Consider the following 20,622-nt stretch of genomic DNA (forward strand, 5'->3'; position numbering starts at 1 on the left):
AGCCATGGCCGCTGAGCCTGCGCGTCCGGAGCCTGTGCTCCGCGACGGGAGAGTCAACAATAAAGGGAGGCCCGCATACCACAAAAAAAAAAAAAAAAAAAAAAAAAAAAAGAATCCGCCTGCCAATGCAGGGGACACGGGTTCGAGCTCTGGTCCAGGAAGATTCCCACATCCCATGGAGCAACTAAGCCCATGCAGCACAGCTACTGAGCCTGCGCTCTAGAGCCCACGAGCCACAACTACTGAGCCCATGTGCCACAACTACTGAAGCCTGCGTGCCTAGAGCCCATGCTCCACAACAAGAGAAGCCACCTCAATGAGAAGCCTGCACGCTGCAAGGAAGTGTAGCCCCGCTTGCCGCAGCTAGAGAAAGCCCGCACGCAGCAACAAAGACCCAACACAGCCAAAAATAAAATAAATTCAATAAATAAATTTTTTTAAAAATGAGTGTCAACCAAATATCTAATTTTTATCGATAAATTATGTACTATTACGAAGCCGTTTTAAAGAATGTGTTTCCAACAGGAAGAGGAGAGTGACGAGAAAAAAAAAAAGATTGTTTTCCAAAAATATTTTGTGGAGAAATATTTAAAATACTGCAAAATGGGGTTAAAACATCTGTGTGTGTGTGTGTGTATGTGTGTGTGTGTGTGTGTGTGTGTACACAGACATGGATATACATACACACTTATATGCTCATACACAGTCATTATCTCTGAGTAAAGGAAATGGTGATGTTATTAGTTTTTTTCTGCAATGATTATGTATATTATTTTTATTGCCTGAAACAAACTTTAATGGAGTGAGAGAGTGTGAATGGCAATGGGGCATACCTTACAAGTCTTTAGTTCTCCAAACTTTCCTTCCTGTCCTCACCTCAAAGTTGTTCTAGGAAGTTCTCATTCTAGAACCTTCACAAGCATTTCCCAACTAAACTAGGGTAAGAATGAGTACCTACAGCTCAGTGACATCAGGGTTCACTAACAGAACCCTCTGACAGCCATGGAAGTTAAACTTAATTACTTTACTGACTTACAAATTTCCCCTCTATAAAAAGGTTCCACAGGACTCAGAGTTTTAGAAAGGAAAATGAAAACTAACTAGAGTATCCTTCCTACCTTGTGTCCCTGCCAGGCTCGCGGTGAGAGCTTATGTCCTACTTCCAGTCCCTCCCTGGCAGCCAAGGCGACAAGGACACAAACAGCCCACCCTAAGAAGAAAACAATCCCCACACCGTCTGGCTGCAAGTCCGTGGAGCGCCATTGCTCTGCTGCTCCCTTCTGGGACGTCCCACTGGGATGACCTGGTTCTGATGAGAGGAAGGGAAGCGAGGCTGCAGCTACTGAGGAGGCCACTAGAGGGAGGGAGGAGGCCGCCCGGAAACGCACAGGACTTCTAGAGAGAGGTGAGGCTTCTGAGGCAACGCGTGGAGAACGCCCCGCTCTGGCTCCTGGAACAGGGTCAGGGAAGTTCTAAAGAATCTAAGCAGGAATTAGCTTTTTGATTTAATAGAGGGTAGATCACCTCTGTTCCAAAAACCATAGAGGAAAATCATCACACGTGCAAAAGTGTCGAACCCTCCAGCACTGTAAGAAACACAAAGTAAACAAGAGCTTTTCCCACTTATGATAACAACAAATATTTTTTTAAACAGTCATATTCATTTGTGATGGCTGTCAGTGCATATTTCTGTAAGCTATAGAGGAGAGTGTAAAATGATTAACTCACCCTGGAGAGGAAACTTAAAATGTTTCTCTCTGACTCAATTGGTATATCTGGGACTTAGCTTAGGGAAAGAATCGGAAATGTGAATAAATGTTTACTTAGGGGGGCTTCCCTGGGGGCGCAGTGGTTGAGAGTCTGCCTGCCGATGCAGGGGACACGGGTTCGTGCCCCGGTCCGGGAAGATCCCACATGCCGTGGAGGGGCTGGGCCCGTGGGCCATGGCCGCTGAGCCTGCGAGTCCGGAGCCTGTGCTCCGTAAAGGGAGAGGCCACAGCAGTGAGAGGCCCGCGTGCGGCAAAAAAAAAAAAACCGGAGCCTGTCCCCCGTAAAGGGAGAGGCCACAGCAGTGAGAGGCCCGCGTGCGGCAAAAAAAAAAAAAAAAAAAAAAAAAGGAAAAAAAAAATGTTTACTTAGATCCAAATTGGCAGCCTTAGAGAAATGACCACATAAAACAGAACACATTTAAATGTAATATGTAGCCATTCAAAAAATACCAGTCAAATAAGTGTTTCATTGGTATTCGAAAATGCTTATACTATAGAGGATACTCAAATTACATTAGTAAGTGAAAAAAGCAAGCTAGATAACTATATTTATAGTACAATTCCATTTCAGTAACCTATACCCATACACACACACCACTGATATGAAAAAAAAACTGGAAGACTGCATATTAAAACTAATAGTGGTTAGCACTGGCTGATGGTGTTACAGGAAAATTTCACTTCCTATTTTATAATTTTCTTTTTAAAACTTATACTATATAGCACTGACAGGTATTAAAGGGAAATTTCACTTACCACTTTATACTTTTCAATATTTAAAAATTTTTTCTAGTATTTAGTACACTGGAAGATGGTATGAGAGAAATTTCACCTTCTGCTTCATACATTTCTAGATTAAATTTTTCTGGAATTATGTATCCATAATCTGAGAAACAATACTTTCTCCTTAATTTTTAAAAGAAAACTCTTATGTAATAGTGTGAAAAGTTAAAAAAAAAAAGTAAGCGTCAACTACGTAAAGAAGAAATTCAAAGAAAAAAAGACTGGAAAGGAAATCTGTCCAAGAATGACAGTGCCTCTGAGGAGACATACATGGTAGGTATCTGTAGGATGTGGGGCGGGGGGATGTTAGCTAGTTGTTTGCTTCTTTATACTCTCCTACACATCCCCAAACTTTTAATAATGAACAGGTATCACTTTGATCATCATTTTAAAAAGTGCCCACTGGCTAGGCAAATCCTTTTTTTTTTTGGCCACGCGGCTTGTGGGATCTTGGTTCCCCGACCAGGCATCGAACCCAGGCCCTAGGCAGAGAAAGCGCCAAGACCTAACCACTGGATTTCCAGGGAACTCCCTAGACAAATCCTTTTGCTGCCAGGCCCCAGAGCTGAGGAGTCCCATGTCCAGACCCCAGAGGCCAAGGGAGGTCTCAGAGGTTGCATCTGCATTTCCTTTATTTACCAAAAAAAGAAAAAAATATTTAGGACTCCGCCACAGTCCTGAGAAGGTGGGGCCTTCCTCTGCTCTGAAGGACTCAAACTCCAGTTTTCACTAAAGTTTTAAAAGACCCCCTGCGTTTAGAAACTGGCTCCCACACCCATATTTAGTTTGCATTTTGTCAGAGTGAGAGAAAAAAATTAACATCTGTTGATTGCCTTCTATGTTTCAAGTACTGTATTTAGAACTTTCATATACTAAAAATAGTTTTAAAGGTGTCTGAAAACACTGCCACACATATCACTGCATCATTAGCCCCCTTTCTGTCCACACCTGCCACATGCCTTTCACAGAGACGTTTCACAAACCACTCCGTGTCACCTACTCTAGGATTCAGCCAGCGTGGAAAGGGTTCACCTAAGAATTAGGCAGAAATAGAACCCGTCATGTGTCAACATTACGGAGCAGTGCAAAGATGCAGGAATTGCTTACTCTTGGGAATCACTGGAAATGACACCCAGGGTTGCTCCCAGCTCTCTGGGTTTCCTCTTCTCTTCATAAAAAACACCATACTTATAGGTTAAACGTTATCATCTCCATTTTATAAATTCCAAGGCTCAGAGAGGCTCGCCCAGGCAGTAAGCGGGCAGGTTGGAAGCCAGGTTTTCTGACGCTGACGTGCGTGCTTGTCCCATTGTGCCATGAGCCCGCCCGCACTACTTAATGCTTGCTAAGTGCACACCTCCACGTGGATTCCAGTTTCTCTCTTCCTACCAGGGAACAGAGAAGGGCATTTTCATTTTTTAAAGCACTTTCTACGTACTGGGCACTTTACCTACGTTGTATCTCTTTGTCTTGACAATTCTGTAAAAATCCCCTGTGATGGCACCCATGTGGCAATAACGTGACTGGTGACTGACCCTCATCTTCTACCACAGACACATGGAGTGACAGTGAGGTCAGGCAGAAAACAGCAAGCAGACTCATCTTGAGAAGCAGGGAGGCAGAGAGAAGGTATCCTCCCGTCTGAATCACTCCAGATCTAGCCAATGAAACAGAAACCAATGAACCTGGAAATTCACGACCACTGTCCTGAAAGTTCCAATCAAGTGCAGGACCCAGAACCGCCCTCATTGACAAATAAGCTAGAGCAGCCAACCACCACTAGGTGGCGCCAGACCACAGCCACGACAGGGACAGGCGGGAGCCGCACAACCAGCTGAGAATTCCAGGCTGGCGGGGGGCGGTGGGGGGGGGTCATTCGGTTAATCCTGCAATAATGTGACCCCACGCTTTAAGCAGTTTAACTCCACTTATCGCATTATATGCAGTTTTACTGAGTCTTCGTTTTGCAGATGGGGAAAAGAAAAGCTAAAGCGGTCAGGCAAACTTGGCTGTGTGTCTGAAGCTAAGCAGAAGTCACTAGTGCTAAGTCAACACTCTTCCCATCACAATATACTATCCCTTTGTCCCGGAACAAGTATTTCTCAGACTGTGGGAGGGGAAGAAGGTGGATTCTTGAGCTTCCTAATCACACCTCTTCCCCAGGCGGCTCCCTTGAGTGGTGACAAATCACTGTCCTCACACTTCCTATGGTGGCACACACTTGGAGCCAGCTGTGCCATGCCAGAGCTCACACACACCAGAAGATAAAACAATGGTCGAGGCGTGAACACCAGAAAATTAAGCCAGCGGTTCTCAAACTTTAGCATGCTTCAGAACCACCTGGTGGGTTTGCTGAAACACAGATTTCTGGGCCCCTCCCCAGAGATTCTGATTTAGTAGGTCTGGGAAGGGCCTGAGGATTTGCCTTTCTAATGAGTTCCCAGGTGATGCTGGCTGTGCTGGTCCAGGGACCACACTTGGAGAACCACAGAGTTAGGCTATGCCTCAGGACTGTCTCTGAAGCAGCATCTCCTCTTGAAGAGATTCATCTTGTTCAAACAAAGTGCTAAGACCTAGACCATCCCTATAACAATTAGCATCAAACATAAAGCTGTTGAGAGGGAGGGTGTGTCCGGGTTACGTCTTTATAACTCTAGTTTCAGAATCATCCGCTTCTAGTCCCTGAAACGGGAAACGGATAGTGATACGCACAAGAAAAATATACCAAATAAAGAGCTTTTCCACAGCTTTAGAATACAGTACCCAAAGTTGCTCCTTATTTTCCAATCACAACAATCGTTTATAAAATATTCACTAATAAATGTACAGACTCATCAAGAACCCGTTCCAAAAAGTCACTTCCCATAGATGCAGTGAATGAATATTTTAGATATGCCTTCAGGGGCACCTTCAGATGAAACAGAAAAAGGTGGATAAAGCCAGTGTAGCTTGGTGAAGGAAACAGCGGTTGAGGATGACACAAAGAGAGGTTGGCCATTTAATGTGACAAATAAAACTAAACCTGCAATACTCACCATTCTCCCTTGTTTCTACAAATAGAAACAACTCATCTATTCTGGAAAAGTAATTGGCCCTTAGCTGTAAGACTTAACCGCAAATTTCAGTTTCTAAAATATCTCCCTGAAAAGTAAAAATGCAAGGTTTTCCCAACAATGAAGATACTTCCTGAGAAAAGTAAAAGCTAGCAATTGTTTAGATCATGTTTTTATTGCACCGTTCCAACTGGTAACTTCTACCTGTGCCGTCCACAGGGGCTACCGGCCCATATGTGGCTATTGATATGTAACTGAATTAATTAAATAAAATAACATTAAAAATTCAGTTCAGGGACTTCCCTGGTGGTCCAGTGGTAAAGAATCCGCCTTCCGATGCAGGGGACACGGGTTCGATCCCTGGTCAGTGAACTAAGATCTCACATGCCGCGGGGCAACTAAGCCCGCGCGCCACAACTACAGAGCCCGCGCTCCCTGGAGCCTGCGCGCCACAACTACAGAAGAGAAAAAACCCGCGCGCCACAACGAAGAGCCTGCGTGCTCCAACTAAGACCCGAGGCAGCTAGTAAATAAATAAATAATAAATAAATCGTAAAAAGAAAAAAGTCAGTTCAACTTGAACAAGCACATTTCAAGTCCCTGAAAGCCACTTGTGACCAGGGCAGCTATAGAACACTTGCATCATCCACAAAGGTCTACCGGATCTACTTCTTCAAACAGCTTTTACCAGAATAGGATAACTGTTAGAAGGTATTGCTAAGAACAAAGCAACAGAAAGAAACCAACCAAATTGGTTCGGCTCCAGTGAACAGATCAACCTGGATTCCACAGGCTCATCTTGCCCCAGTGGGATGAGGAACAGGAAGAAAGAGGAAAGTGGAAAAGCACTCAGGCTGGGGTCCTTGGCTTTGCTACTTCCCAAGTGAGAGGCTGGCTGGGCGCCTAAACCTCTGGGTCCCTCCAAAGACGGTGCTGAGGAGAGGACAAAATCAGGGATCACAGTGGGGCCCAGCACAGCACCGGCTCATGCTAAGCATGTGACATAAGGCACCGTTGCCAGGATCCCTTCAAAAACCTTCAATTATTGAAGCTAAAAGTCGCATCCACTTCCGTCTCCCTCTTTGTCCAAATCCTCCAGGTCACTGTTCCCTTCTCAGTTTTTCTGTGGTAAAGGGCCAGGTCTTGGGGGTTTTGTTTTTAATTTCCACCTGTCAGACTTATTTTCTTGTAAAATACAATAATGTGGGAAAATGAAACATATGAAATCCAAGCCTCAATATGCTCTGTCAAATTGTTACGAAAGTTTCCAATTTCTGTGGAGAGTGTTACGAAAAGCCTCAATTTCTGTGCTTCTGTCCTTACTGGCCAGCACTGGTTGAGGACCACACTCTGAGTAGCCCACTCCACACTGCAATCCTCTTCTCACTAGCCACTCCCAAGTCTTTTTTTTTTTCCTTACAGTTTTCCATGCCCACGATTCCAGACCATCATCATCTGAGTCAGAGAAAAGAACGCTGCACAGAGAAAAAATCCTGGAGATTCGCAGAGTGTCTCCTCTGAGGATTTAGCAGAGCACGGATCAGCACATGTATGTGAAGAAAATAACCACCGCTGGGGGTAAAAGACATCTGAAAGGATGAGAAAGAACAGTGCCTGGTGTGCACAAGGGCCGGAAACTGTCTATTCCCACCAGACAGACTGGGAAAACACATAATAATCCATGCAACACTGAGTAAAATACTCAGAAAGGTTTTGCCCTGGGAGTGGGGCGTAATTACCCCTAGACTGAGCTCTGCTCTGAACTCACTTAGCAAATCATAAAAACCACACTGGAAAGGATTACTGTTTCTAAATAAGTTATGTGCACCCCAGAAGATTTAATGCTCAAGAAGATTTAATGGAATGTAAAAATATCTAGGACTCAGCAAGGTATGATTCACAACGTGTGGCATCCAATCAAAGATGATCAGGCATGTAAAGAGGAAGAAAACACAACCCATAATGAAGAAAATAATCAATCTATGGAAATCCACCCAGATCTGACACAGACATTAGCATTAGTAAAGAAGGACGAGTTATTGTTATTCTATTCCATATGCCCCAGAAGTTAAACAGTGACACAGAAGATATTTTTAAGAGGCCCAAATTGAACTGCTAGAGATGACAACTAAAATGTCAGGTGAAAGATACATTGAATGGGATTAAAAGCAAATTACACATTGCAGGAGAAAACATCTATGACGTTAAAAGCATAGCAATAGAAACTGTCCAAAATGCAACAGAGAGGAAAAGAATGTAAAAAACAAAAAGACCGTTAATGTGGGGGGAGAGATAAATTAGGAGGTTGGAATTAACATACACACACTACTATATATAAGATAGATGATCAACAAGAAACGACTATATAGCACAGGGAACTCTACTTAACACTCTAACAACCTATATGGGAAAAGAATCTGAAAAAGAATGAATATGTGTATATGTATAACTGATCACTATGCTGTACACCTGAAACTAACACAACATTGTAAATCAACTATACTCCAATAAAATTTTTAAAAGAAAGAAAGAAAGGACCATTAAAGTGAGCCATGGGACAACTTCAAGATGCTGAACCAAGGGGCCACTGGAGTCCCTGAGGGGAAAGGAGGGGGTGGCAGAAAATTTGAAGAAATAATGGCCAAAAATATTCCAGATTTGATGAAGACCATACACTCACAGATCCAAAAAGCTCAACAAACCCCAAGCACAAGAAACATGAAAAGTGCACCAAGGGACATCATGATCAAACTTCTCAAAATCAATGATAAAGGGAAAATCTTAATCAGAGGAAAAAGACATGTTACATACAAAGAGACAAAGATAAAGATGGCACTGGATTTCTGATTGAAAGCAAAGCAAGCAAGAAAACAGTGAAACAACATTTTTTTAAAATGAAAGAAAAAACTATCGACCTAGAATTCCACACACAGCAAAAAATATCTTTTAAAACCAAAGTGAAGTACGGCTGAATTCAGACATTCAAAAGCTGAAACAATTCTTCACGGGCAGATCTGCATTACAAAAAAAAAAAAAAAAAGTTAAAGGAAGTCTTTTAAGGAGAAAGAAAATGGTACCAGATGAAAATCTGGATTTAAACAAAGGAATGAAGAGGACTAGAAACAATAACTGCATGGATAAATAAGATTTTGTTCTCATTAGTTAAATCTCTTTAAAAGATAATTGACTAGAGCAATGGAAGAAAACTGAGAGACCGGAAATAAACCCTTACATTTTTTTTTTTTAACTTATTTGTTTATTTATTTATGGCTGTGTTGGGTCTTGGTTTCTGTGCGAGGGCTTTCTCTAGTTGTGGCAAGCGGGGTCACTCTTCATTGCGGTGCGTGGGCCTCTCACTATCGTGGCCTTTCTTGTTGCGGAGCACAGGCTCCAGATGCGCAGGCTCAGTCATTGTGGCTTACGGGCCCAGTTGCTCCGCGGCATGTGGGATCTTCCCAGACCAGGGCTCGAACCCGTGTCCCCGGCATTGGCAGGCAGATTCTCAACCACTGCGCCACCAAGGAAGCCCAAACCCTTACATTTTAGGGTCAAATAATTTTTGACGAATTTGCCACAACAATCCAATTGAGAAAGAACGGCCTTTTCAACAGACGGGGCTGGGAAAACTGGCTATCCACACGCCACAGAATGAACCTGAACTTCTACCGCAAACCACATACAAGAATTAACTCAAAATGGATCCAAGAGCTCAACCTAAGAGCTAAAACCTATAGCTCTCAGGGCATGAATCTTTGTGACAATTGGTAGGTCTATGTTTTCTGAGATAAAGCACCAAAACCACAAGAAACAAAAGAAAAAATAGATTAGACTATATCAAAATTAAAAACTTCTATGCTGCAAATAATAACATCAGGAAAGTGAAACAACAGTGCACAGAATAAGAGAAAACATTGGTAAATTATATACCTAACAGGATATTTACATGTAGAACATATAAAGAATCATTAGAACTCAATAATAAAAAGACAAATAACCCAATTAAAAATGGCTAAGGGGGGACCTTCCCTGAGAGTCCAGTGGTTAAAACTCCGAGCTTCCAATGCAGAGGGCACGGGTTCAATCCCTGATCGGGGAACGGAGATCCACGTGCCGTTCGGTGCGGCCAAAAAAAAAAGGTAAGGGATCTGAATAGACATTTCTCCAATTAAGACATACAAATAGGCCATGAAAAGATGCTCCGCATCAGGCATCAGGGAAATGCAAATCCAAACCACACTGAGATTCAACTTCACACTCACTAGGATGGTTAGAATCAAAGTCAGACAATCACAAGTACTGGCAAGAATGTGGAGATGCTGGAACCCTCATATACTGCGGGTGGGAATGTAAAATGGTGGAGCCATTTTGCAAAACAGTGCCTCAAAAAAGTTAAACACAGAGTTACCATATGACACAGCAATTCCACTCCTAGATATCTATCCTAAAGAACTGAAAAAATATGTCCACACAGAAACATGCACAGGAATCTTCATAGCAGCCTTATTTATAATGGCCAAAAAGTGGAAACGAGTGTCCACTGACTGATGAATGGATAAATAAAATGTGGTCGGGCTTCCCTGGTGGCACAGTGGTTGAGAATCTGCCTGCTGATGCAGGGGACACGGGTTCATGCCCCGGTCCGGGAAGATCCCACATGCCGCGGAGCAGCTGGGCCCGTGAGCCATGGCCACTGAGCCTGCGCGTCCGGAGCCTGTGCTCCGCAACGGGAGAGGCCACAACAGTGAGAGGCCCGCATACCACAAAAAAAAAAAAAAAAAATTAAAAAATGTGGTCTATCCATACGATGGATTATTATTCAGCCATAAAAAGGAACGGAGGGACTTCCCTGCTGGCGCAGTGGTTAAGAATCCGCCTGCCAATGTAGGGGACACGGGTTTAATCCCTGGTCCAGGAAGATCCCACATGCCGCGGAGCAACTAAGCCTGTGCGCCACAGCTATTGAGCCTGCACTCTAGAGCTCACGAGCCACAACTACTGAGCCCGCGTGCTGCAACTACTGAAGCCCGCGCACCTAGAGCCCGTGCTCCGCAACAAAACAAAACAAAAAGAAGCCACCGCAATGAGACGCCCGTGTAACTCAACGAAGAGCAGCCCCCGCTCACCACAACTAGGGAAAGCCCACGCTCAGCAATGAAGACCCAACACAGACAAAAATAAATAAATAAATGAATAAATAAATATTTAAATAAATAAATATAAAAGGAATGAAGTTCTGATACATGCTACAACATGGATGACTCTGGATCACATTACGCTAAGTAAAAGAAGCTAGTTACAAAAGACCACATATATATGACTCTATTTATATGAAACATCCAGAATAGGCACATCTGTACAGGAGTGCTTGCTTAGGGCTAGAAAAAGAGGGATGGGGAATGGGGAGTGAAAGCTTATGGGTACAGGGTAATGGATAATGCCACCTTTATGCCCTCCAACATTTCCTCAGTGCTAACTGTGTGCCCTGCATTATACTAAAGGTGGCAGATCAAGGGTAAATCAAGATCAGTTAAACACTGTCCCCGTCCTCACAAAACTGACCACAGAGGGGGAGGCATAGACCCCTGCCAACAGTATCAATCTAATCATAATTCAAAACACCACAAGACAGATAAATGAACAAGGTGTGTATGAAACCTGCCTCAGAGGAGCCACAGCAGAGATCACAATGGAGGACATCGCTTGGAGAGTGATGAGTACCTGGTGGGATGAAGTGTGAGGGTGACAAGACAGGGGGTAGGAAACGGTGGGTGATGTTTAGTGTGGCCGGAGGTTCCGAAGGACACAAGGTGGAGGAGACAGTGGCAAGAGAGCAGACAAGAAAGGGGTTGGAACTACTTGAAGGAATGTGTTCAATGTCAAGTAAAGCAATCAGACTGTGATGTTATGAGAAGAAGTGGCTGAGATCTCAGAGCAGGGGAGTGGTCCCCTCACAGCTGTGCTCAAAGGCCAGCTGTGTGGATGGAGGTGGGCAGCAAACAGGACCTGAGGCAGTCAGAAGGCAGTCAGCAGTGATCCACAGGAAGAACAGAGAGGGTCTTCCCCCAGTGGGGCCCCTGGGCCCCTGCTGGCATGCAAACCCACCAACAGTGGACACTGCAGGGGCTGCTGCTTGCACGGTCTGTCCTGGCAATGGATTTGCCAGACTCCCAGGCTGCTCGGTGGCCCGGAGGTGCATCTGGTCCTTGAAAACCTGATCACAGGATCCACGCCTGGCTCATGTGGTAATAAGGATCCTCTTCCCCTTTAAACTTTAACTGGCAGGAAGATTGCATTGGCTTTGAGTCATCAAGTCAACAGTATCTTATGCAGCGGATACTTAAGAAGACCACAGAGCAGTGAGGAAGAAGCATATGACATACTTCTAAATGGAACAAACAGAACATAAAAGCAAGTACTGTGATGACAACCTGGCAAAAATGATGTCCATGTGGGTATAGGCAACATTATTTTGTTTTGTTTTCGTTTGGTTTGGGGTTATGGGTGATTTTCTTCTTCCACATGTATTTTTTTTACAATGTGACTATATTGCCTTCGTGACGCATAAAGTAAAAACAATAAACTTACTGATTGTTTCTTATTAATAAGTGAACTATGGCTTAGGAGTAGAGACTTTACCTACAATGTCCAATATGGTAGCCACTAGCCACGTGTGGCTATTTCAATTTAAACTGAATTAATTAAAATGAAATAAAAATGTCAACTCCTCAGTCACACTAGCCACGTTTCAACCACTCAAAAGGCACATGTGGCCGTGGCTGCCCTACTGGACGGTGCACGTCTAGAGCTCAGAAAAGCAGCCGGGGAGCTGGGGGCCAAATGAAGGTAAGTGGGTGGGGGTGAGGCCAGTCACACAGCCACAGACAAGATCCCAGCTGACTGCATCGGACGCCCTGGTATGCTCGTCATGCACGCGCGGGCCTCTGCTCTGGAGACTTCAGGAATCAGGATGTCTGCAGGTGGAACAAGCTTCTCGGGACTGGGGCTGGTGTTCGATAAAGGGTGAGGACCGGAGACGTGGCAAAAACATAGACTGTGGAGCCACCTGGACCTGAGTCGGGACCCCAGTCCCCCACAGACCAGCTATGCAACCGCTCTGGGGCTCCACTTCCTCTTGTGCAGATGAGTGTGCCTGGGAAGCAAATGAGGGGCGTGAGACGACCGAGCAAATGTTCTGCAAACAGTGGCTCACCGTACAACCCATGTCAGAGGCATCAGAGCACCGACAGAAAGCCTGGGTGCAGACGAAATTGTCAGTATATATACGGGGAAGGCAGAGGAGGACGAGAGAGAGGGGGAGGGAGGTTGATTGGTTATAAGGAATTGGCTCCCATGATTATGGGGATTGACAAGTCCCAAGATCTGCAGTCAGCAGGCTGGAGGCCCAGGACAGTGATGATGTAGCTCCAGTCCAAAGGCAGGAAACAACTGATGTCCCTGTTCAAGGCAGTCAGGCAGGAGGAAGTCCCCTTACTCCAGAAGCGTCCACCTTTTTGTTCTATTGAACAAAACTGATTGGGTGAGGACCACCCACATAAGGGAGAGCTTTACTCAGTCTACCAATTGTTACTCCCATCAAGAAACCTTCACAGACACCCAGAATAATGTTAGACCAAAATCTGGGCCCCCCGTGGCCCAGTGAAGTTGACACATAAAATTAACCATCACAGGGCCAGAGGTGGGGACAGAAGTTTAAGACAACATTCGAGAGACAGAACATTTAAGAGAGAAGAGATGCTCTTAGCAAGATGAGGGCACCAAGGAGACCCAAGCAGTAACTGTGGTGCCAGAATAAAGCTCAGTTTTCCGTAAAAGATCTCACTCCCTAAATCCAGGATCCTGGGTCTGAGATGAGGCACCCAGTGTAACGTCATGTGCTAATCAGGGTGTGATGAGCCCTGTCATGTCAGAGCACCCTCCATTCTGCTCTTAGAGTTGAGGACACACTGGGTACCACCAAGTCTCACCTTTGGTCTGGGATTATTGAAGGAAAGGGTGCAGATTTCCACGCACACTATGCGTGTGCAAATATAAGGAAAGTGTTTGGAATGCAGGTGTGGTAATTAATGATACAGGTCGCACTGGAGTTACCCTCACAACATAGCTTAAAAATCCCAGACTCCTTTAATGTCACAGGCACGAAGAAGCTGATGTTCTCCCACTGTCGGGGACATCATGGCTTCTCACTGCATCAACAAAGTCTGATCTGGGAAACCAAGTCTGGTCCCAATTCTGGTGCACGCAGCAGAACTGCATTTGCTGGAGAGAGACACGTGACCATCTGGTAACACGTCAAGTAAAAGCCACCCCTCTGCTCTCCTTCAACCCGCACAGCCCTTTGCCCACCTCCGTCTATTTTGGTTGTTTCCTGATTTCACCCTCACCCGCTGATTTCCTTTGTATCTGCCCACTGTCCCTTTCTCACTTTCTTGATCTTCAGCTTTTTCCCTAGATCCAGCTGACTCATTCAGCTCGCACACAAATGCTGAATATGATGAGAAATACTGGGATGACTCAACAGCTCAGAAATTCAGGGATCAAAGCCCTTAAAAAGGAACAGACCTCTAATCAAAGCCCTTAATCCATTTCTCTCCTACGGGTACATCCCACCCACTACTGAATTCTAGCTCCCCTATTCCAAGTACAAGGCCACTCTTCTGCATTCACAAGTCAAAAGTATCCCCAAACCCAACCTTTGCTGTCACATAGCCCCCAGGCACAGCTGAACCTGAGATGTCATGGCAAGATCCAGTGTCTCTCTAAGCAAAGCTAATTTGATACACCGGCTGCAAGCAAGGGCTGTGGGTCCACACGGTCCTGGGTTCAAGTGCCAACCAGGCTATTTAACATCGATATAACCATCCACAAGCAAACTAAACTCTCCAAGCCTCTGCTCGTCTGTGAAATGAGAGTAATAACAATGCTGAACTCACTGGGCTGTTAACAAGGATTTAGTGAGCTACTGCGAGTGAGAGGATCAGGGCAGGGTCAGGCCGAAAGCAAGCGAGAAAGCTCTCCTGCGAATTACTTACAAACATTGAGATGACTCTTAAGAAAGCGTGCCGGCCATGAATTAAAGGGAGACCTCCCTAATTCAGGCTCAACTATTTCAGAATCTGGGCATCTCCAAAGCCCGGGCTGGTGAGGAGGCATATACAAAGTCAATGAAAAAGGTTAACATGATTTCAGAGGCAGCGCTTAGACTTGGTAAGAGAAACAAAACAATCGCCAAGGACCCTCCCGCACTTCAGATGTGAACTTACTGATGGGTGAATCACCAATCACTGATTTACTCACTAAGAACCTCCGTCCCACAGCTCTGGGCTTATTTCTAGTTGTTTCATTTACCTGAAGGAATGAAATGGCACTTTCTAGTGTTCTGGATGCAGGATTTCACTAACTCTGTTAGACAGACTTGCCCAGATGGGGTCTAAATAAATGTGTGAGATTTCACTATAAAATCCCTTCACAACCTTTAACAGGCATGGATGTTTGGTTTTTGGAAGGTGGGATGGACAGTGGCATATATTCTTATTTTTGTTGTGTTTTTTCCCTAAGGCAGATCACAGTGCACCACCAACTCAGGAACATAAGCACTAGGTCACAACACTCAAGAGTCACCTGTTCTGGCCATGACCTGCACATCCCAGCCCTGTTCTGTTAGTGGACCCCATCCGGCCCTCAGATGCCTTCCTCTGAGCTCAGGCCTGTGCTGGGCATAATCCCCATCAGCCTCAGGACCGCCTGCCCCCCAAGCCCTACCCCCAAGATCAGGGCACCCTTGTGGTCTATGGGCTTCTGGGGAGGAGCATGTCTTATCTTGTCCATCGTTTTCCAACTCACATGGCTGAAGAACAGTAGGGGCCGTGAACATGGCAAACTGGTTTCCCCATGACTGCAGGATGGAATTTATTTAGTCTTTACGAAATGAACAAAATCTTACTTTCTGGGCCTAAAACGGCCTGGGGTGAGGACACAGAGCCTGGCCTCTCTCTGCCTCATAGTCTATTCTGGAAGGTGCTGAGGAGACTTCACTTGACCCCCCCCAAGTCCAGCACACTTTTTCTTCCTTCTTGTTTGGCCTCTCTCGAGCCACAGACAGGCGCCAGCTTCTCCTCATTCAGGCCACTTGACACATGGTGTCCAGACACATGGCACATGGCTGCTGGCCAAGGCCATGCCTACCCTCCCCCCACCCCATGCTGTGCCAACGGCTCCTGAGAGCATCCAGTTGGGGGCCTGGCCACCTTGGGTGGGCAGAGCCGAGGTGGGAGAAGGAGGCTCACAGCACACATCTCCATGGCAACCAAACACACCCGCTGCCGATGGAGAAGCATGTCAAAAAAGAACTTTAACAAACCACATAAACGCCCACGCATCGTGCCCTGAATGCTTGCTTCTGGGAACGAACACCAAGGAAACAACTCAGCAGAGGGAGAAAAGCACGCAGGCACAAAGACATTCACTGGGGCCACGTGTAATAACCAACAAACCCGAGACACGGAGACACTCGCTCCCTGCCATCAAACCGTGGAACGGCTCAGTTGGCAGCTATGTAACTTAAAATGATTATTATGAAGACTACAGAGACAGGGGTGAATTTATGACACAATATTAAATCAAAAAGGATACAATACTGGTTTACACTCTATGATCACAACTCTAAAAAATGTGTATAAATCTGGACAAAATCTAGAAGGGAAAAATATTAGTGAAAATACCTGTTCTAGAATGATAGCAAACCAGGTTACTGTCTTTAAATTTTTTTGTGGCTGTCATGTTGTTCCCACAACTAAAAATGAACTAAACATTGTTGCTTGTTGGCAGATGGGGAATTGGCCGAGGTGCCCGGGAGAACTTGCAGCATCCAGAGGCAGAGGTTTGTCTGGGCGTGTGAAACACCTGGGGATCCTCCCGGGACAAAGGATGAGCGGCTTGTAAGGAGCTGCTCTAGGACTGTCTCCGGGACACGAGACAGTCTCTCATCTCTGATGAGGTGAGGGCTCTCTGCCCCACCCCTCTGAAGGGAGCTGCTGACTCATGACCACTCAGCCGCGTCCAGGACTGACTGCTTAGCATCCCATAACTTACACTGCAGTCACCGGCCCTTTTGTTTCAGTGTTTTCCCTTCTGGGGTGTGGGACAGGGACAAAGGCACCTTTGGCATGTCCTTTTTGTTGCTCACAAAGGGAATAAATTGTCTGAACCTAGAAGTAGCTTGTTTTATCTTTACTGATCAAATCAGTCGGGCCTTGGCCTTGCCTTGTAAGTGCATGTGGGCTCTCAATAAGATCCCGATATTCTGTTTTAATAAAGTATCAATAAGACCCAAGAAGTGAGTGTGTGCACGTGCCGGTGTGTGTGCATGTGTGTGTACCTATAGAAATTCATCTTGACGGTGTTTCAAGCTAGATTATTCGCATAAATGAAATGGGAAAACACACTTACACACATATATACAGTACGCTCTCATACACACTGTAACCAACCAGACAAACAGATGTGCAAGGCTAACCTAATCTAGATTCAGGAGCCATGGATTGAGCTCAACTGCTACGTTTTCAACCTCGAGAAGTCTCTTTCCCTCTCTGACCCCAATTTTCTCTTCCCCAACGAAGGAGGCGACGGACCGGATGAGAGCCCGGTACCCACTGTGCTGTGTCCATGTGCCGAGGCTCATGCAGACATCCTTGAGGACTCACAGAGGCAGGACGTGGGCCACCCTGGCACCTCCTCCTGCTGAAAGCAGGTACTGGCAGCAGTAAGTTAACTGAACAAAGGCAAGTCACTTCTGGCGTCCACGAGAAGCTGCTCAGACACGTGCCTGGGTCTCCAACTGCTCCCTGTGAGTGGGGAGGAAGCTGTATGTTTACCCACAACAGGAATGCCACCACACTCACTTTCTGATGGAACTCAGAGCTTCCTTCAGCAACTCTGCTCTAGGGCCTGGTTTGCTGGCACCAGAATCGCAGACAGTGGTTCATTGTTTATGTGAGAAGGTAGGGCATGCCTAGTTCAGGAGAAACGGTTCTTTCCTGCTTGGGGAACAAGGAAGGCTTCCTGGAAGAGGAGGCATTGGAGCTGGGTCCTAAAAGCTGGACAGAATTTAAATGCACGAAGTGAGTGGGGAAAGGAGGTTCCAGGGAGTGAATGGGGAAGAGACAAATTGTCTCACTGTGATAAGGAAGTAGGAAGCAATAAAATACAGACCAGACCACAAGGGCCTTAAATGCTAGAACAAGCAAAATTCCAAAGCAGCTGTCTTCCTGAGTGTTTGTGTTTGTCATAATTTGAAAATAAACTCAGCCCATTAAGGAATTGCCAGCTAGTCAAGCAGCCACTGGTGGAACCAACAGACTCACCAGTAGTTTTTGCCCCCCAACAACTTTCTAGTTCAAATGGTAATTGCTTGAGATATAAAAACAGCCTCTACTCAATATTTATTTTCTTTTTTCCTGGAAGATAGAGCAAATATTAAGAAACAGTTACAGGAGCCAAAAGTCAAAGATAATTTTTAAAAGAAGGTGTGATCACAACTCTTTACGGATAAAACGCAAACACAGGTCAAAGATTTTATTTAATTCATCATTGAATGAGAGACCAATAAGATGTTACAACTGGGAGACAGCAAAGAACCATCCATATGCAGGCCATCAGAAATGCTGAAGTAAATTTGCTTAATGGATGCAAAACTGGTCAATCTCTGCCAGACACAGTTTGCGTTGCTGTAGACAGGAATCACGGGCCTTGCCGTCAAGATTCTGCAACTTACAGAGTGTGACACAGCTCAAAGGCAAGGAAAGGCCCAGAGACCCAGGGAATCCAATAACCAGAAAACTCCTCCATTTCCACTGCGGACGCTCAGGAGACTGTGTGATCCATCTCAAAGTCTTTCACAATTTTCCCTACAAAGGTGAGTAACGATCAAGGCGGAAACTCTTATGCATGTGTTTTATGGGAAATCACAGTGAGGATGAAGCCTAAGGTTTGGAACCGGGCATATGCCTGTGCCATCAAGGCATGGCAGGCCCATGCCCACCTGGTGAACTTCAGACTGGGAACCAGGGGGCTCTTGAGGGCTGTGCCACAAACCAGCCGAGAAAGTCCCTCCTCCTCCCGTCTCCGGAGGCTTCTAAAATGAGAAGCTTGGCACTGATCCCAGGTACTCAGTTCTGGCCACACCTGGGAGTCACCGGAGGAGCTTATAAACAATACGTGTGCCCCACTCTAGAAACCCCACCCCTAGGGCTTCTGATTCTGCTGGTCAGGCTGGGGCTGGGGCATCACTGGCTTTTTTTTTTTTTTTTTTTTTTTTTTTTTTTATTTTTGGCTGCATTGGATCTTCATTGCTGTGCGTGGCCTTTTCTCTAGTTACGGCGAGCGGGGGCTACTCTTCGTTGCGGAGCGGGGGCTACTCTTCGTTGCGGTGCGCGGGCTTCTCATTGCGGTGGCTTCTCTGATTGTGGAGCACGGACTCTAGGCACGCGGTCTTCAGTAGTTGTGGCACACAAGCTCAGTAGTTGTGGCTCGCGAGCTCTAGAGCGCAGGCTCAGTAGTTGTGGTGCACGGGCTCAGTAGTTGTGGCTCGCGAGCTCTAGAGCACAGGCTCAGTAGTTGTGGTGCACGGGCTTAGTTGCTCCACAGCATGTGGGATCTTCCCAGACCAGGGCTCAAACCCGTGTCCCCTGCATTGGCAGGCGGATTCTTAACCACTGTGCCACCAGGGAAGTCCATCACTGGCTTTTAAAATCTCTCCCCCCAACCCTCCCATGATTCTAATGAACTGCCAGGACTGAGGACCGCTGGGCCAGACGATAAGACCCCCTGGTCCCGCACTCTCTTTGGCTTTGTTGTAACGTTTCCTTTTAACAGACAGCTGCCAGCCCTGGTGTAGAAGTGGAGATGTCAGGGGGACATTTTTCAAAAATGCTCCTCAAAATTAATCTTTGGTAGAGACCGTGAAACAAGCACAATTCATGGCTCCGTCAGACTTGGCAAACAGCCTGCAGTGTGTTAGAATCTTCCACTGTGATGCCATCAGTTCAATGAGCAGTTTGCTGAGCTGAGCACAGGCCTAGTTTCCTGGTTTGCTGCTTTAGGCATAATGCCCGTAATGCAGTACAAAGATGCCCACAGGTGTTTGCTAAGAGGCATCGATACGTGTGTGGCATGCATATACACAGGCATTCACGCACACGCTCACACTTCCCGCTGAACGGCAGCCCCCAAATGAAAGATCGGGGCCAAAGAGTTACGAAAGGACCCTGCTTCACACAGGGGTAACTGACTGACTGGTCCCCACAGTGGCGGAGAAAACTGACAACACGGCAGACAGTGGTGAATCCCAGCGCTTTCCTCCCGACTCTTCTGAGACCTCTGATATGCATTACAAACCTGATGTTATTAGGGATTGCTCCACTACCACCAGAGTGGGCCCCAGGCAAACCCTGGTACTCTGTGATAAGTCAGCTTACCCTGATGGGCCTTGTGTTGGTGGTACAAAACTCTGTTCTAGAGGACACTGTCCTGCCTTCCCATAGGACCACGGAGGGACATGGGCCAAGCGTCTCCAGGAAGGATGCTCTTCCATCTCCTCCCTTCCTGGTTCCCTGTGTTCCTTACCCTGTCCCTCAACACACACACACACACACACACACACACACACACACACACTTACTGCAGGCTGCACAGGTGAAGCACGCGTCGTGGTAGAGGTTCCCCATGGCCTGGCAGGCCTGGCCGGCCCCAAACACCCCCTTGCTGCATTTCACACAGGCTCCTGCAAGGGAAAGAACACGGCAGTGAGTCAGGAGGGAAACAGTGTAAAGTGAGTGATAAAAAGCCAATGGACAAAGCAAGATACCCACCCCTTCCCCTACCCAGCCCATCACCAAATCCGGAGGATTACTCCTTTGCAATGTCTTTCTCTCATGCTCTCTCCCTCCATCAGCCTTTCGACTATCAGTCCTTTCCACTGCAGGAATCAGGCCCCAGGCTCA

At 46.1% G+C, this 20,622-nt stretch overlaps 1 protein-coding gene across 3 annotated transcripts in view; it reads right to left on the reverse strand.

The window, feature by feature from the left end:
- LIMD1 (LIM domain containing 1) overlaps positions 1-20,622 on the reverse strand; it is a 72,243-nt gene that overhangs the window by 15,801 nt on the left and 35,820 nt on the right. For all 3 annotated transcript variants that reach the window (XM_028478539.2, XM_007115258.4, XM_028478540.2), the window contains exon 2: positions 20,301-20,402. In XM_028478539.2, coding sequence (XP_028334340.1) covers positions 20,301-20,402 — 102 coding nt within the window. The remainder of the gene's footprint in view (positions 1-20,300; positions 20,403-20,622) is intronic.

Source organism: Physeter macrocephalus, chromosome 18 (assembly GCF_002837175.3).
Source record: "Physeter macrocephalus isolate SW-GA chromosome 18, ASM283717v5, whole genome shotgun sequence".
Lineage (NCBI taxonomy): Eukaryota > Metazoa > Chordata > Mammalia > Artiodactyla > Physeteridae > Physeter > Physeter macrocephalus.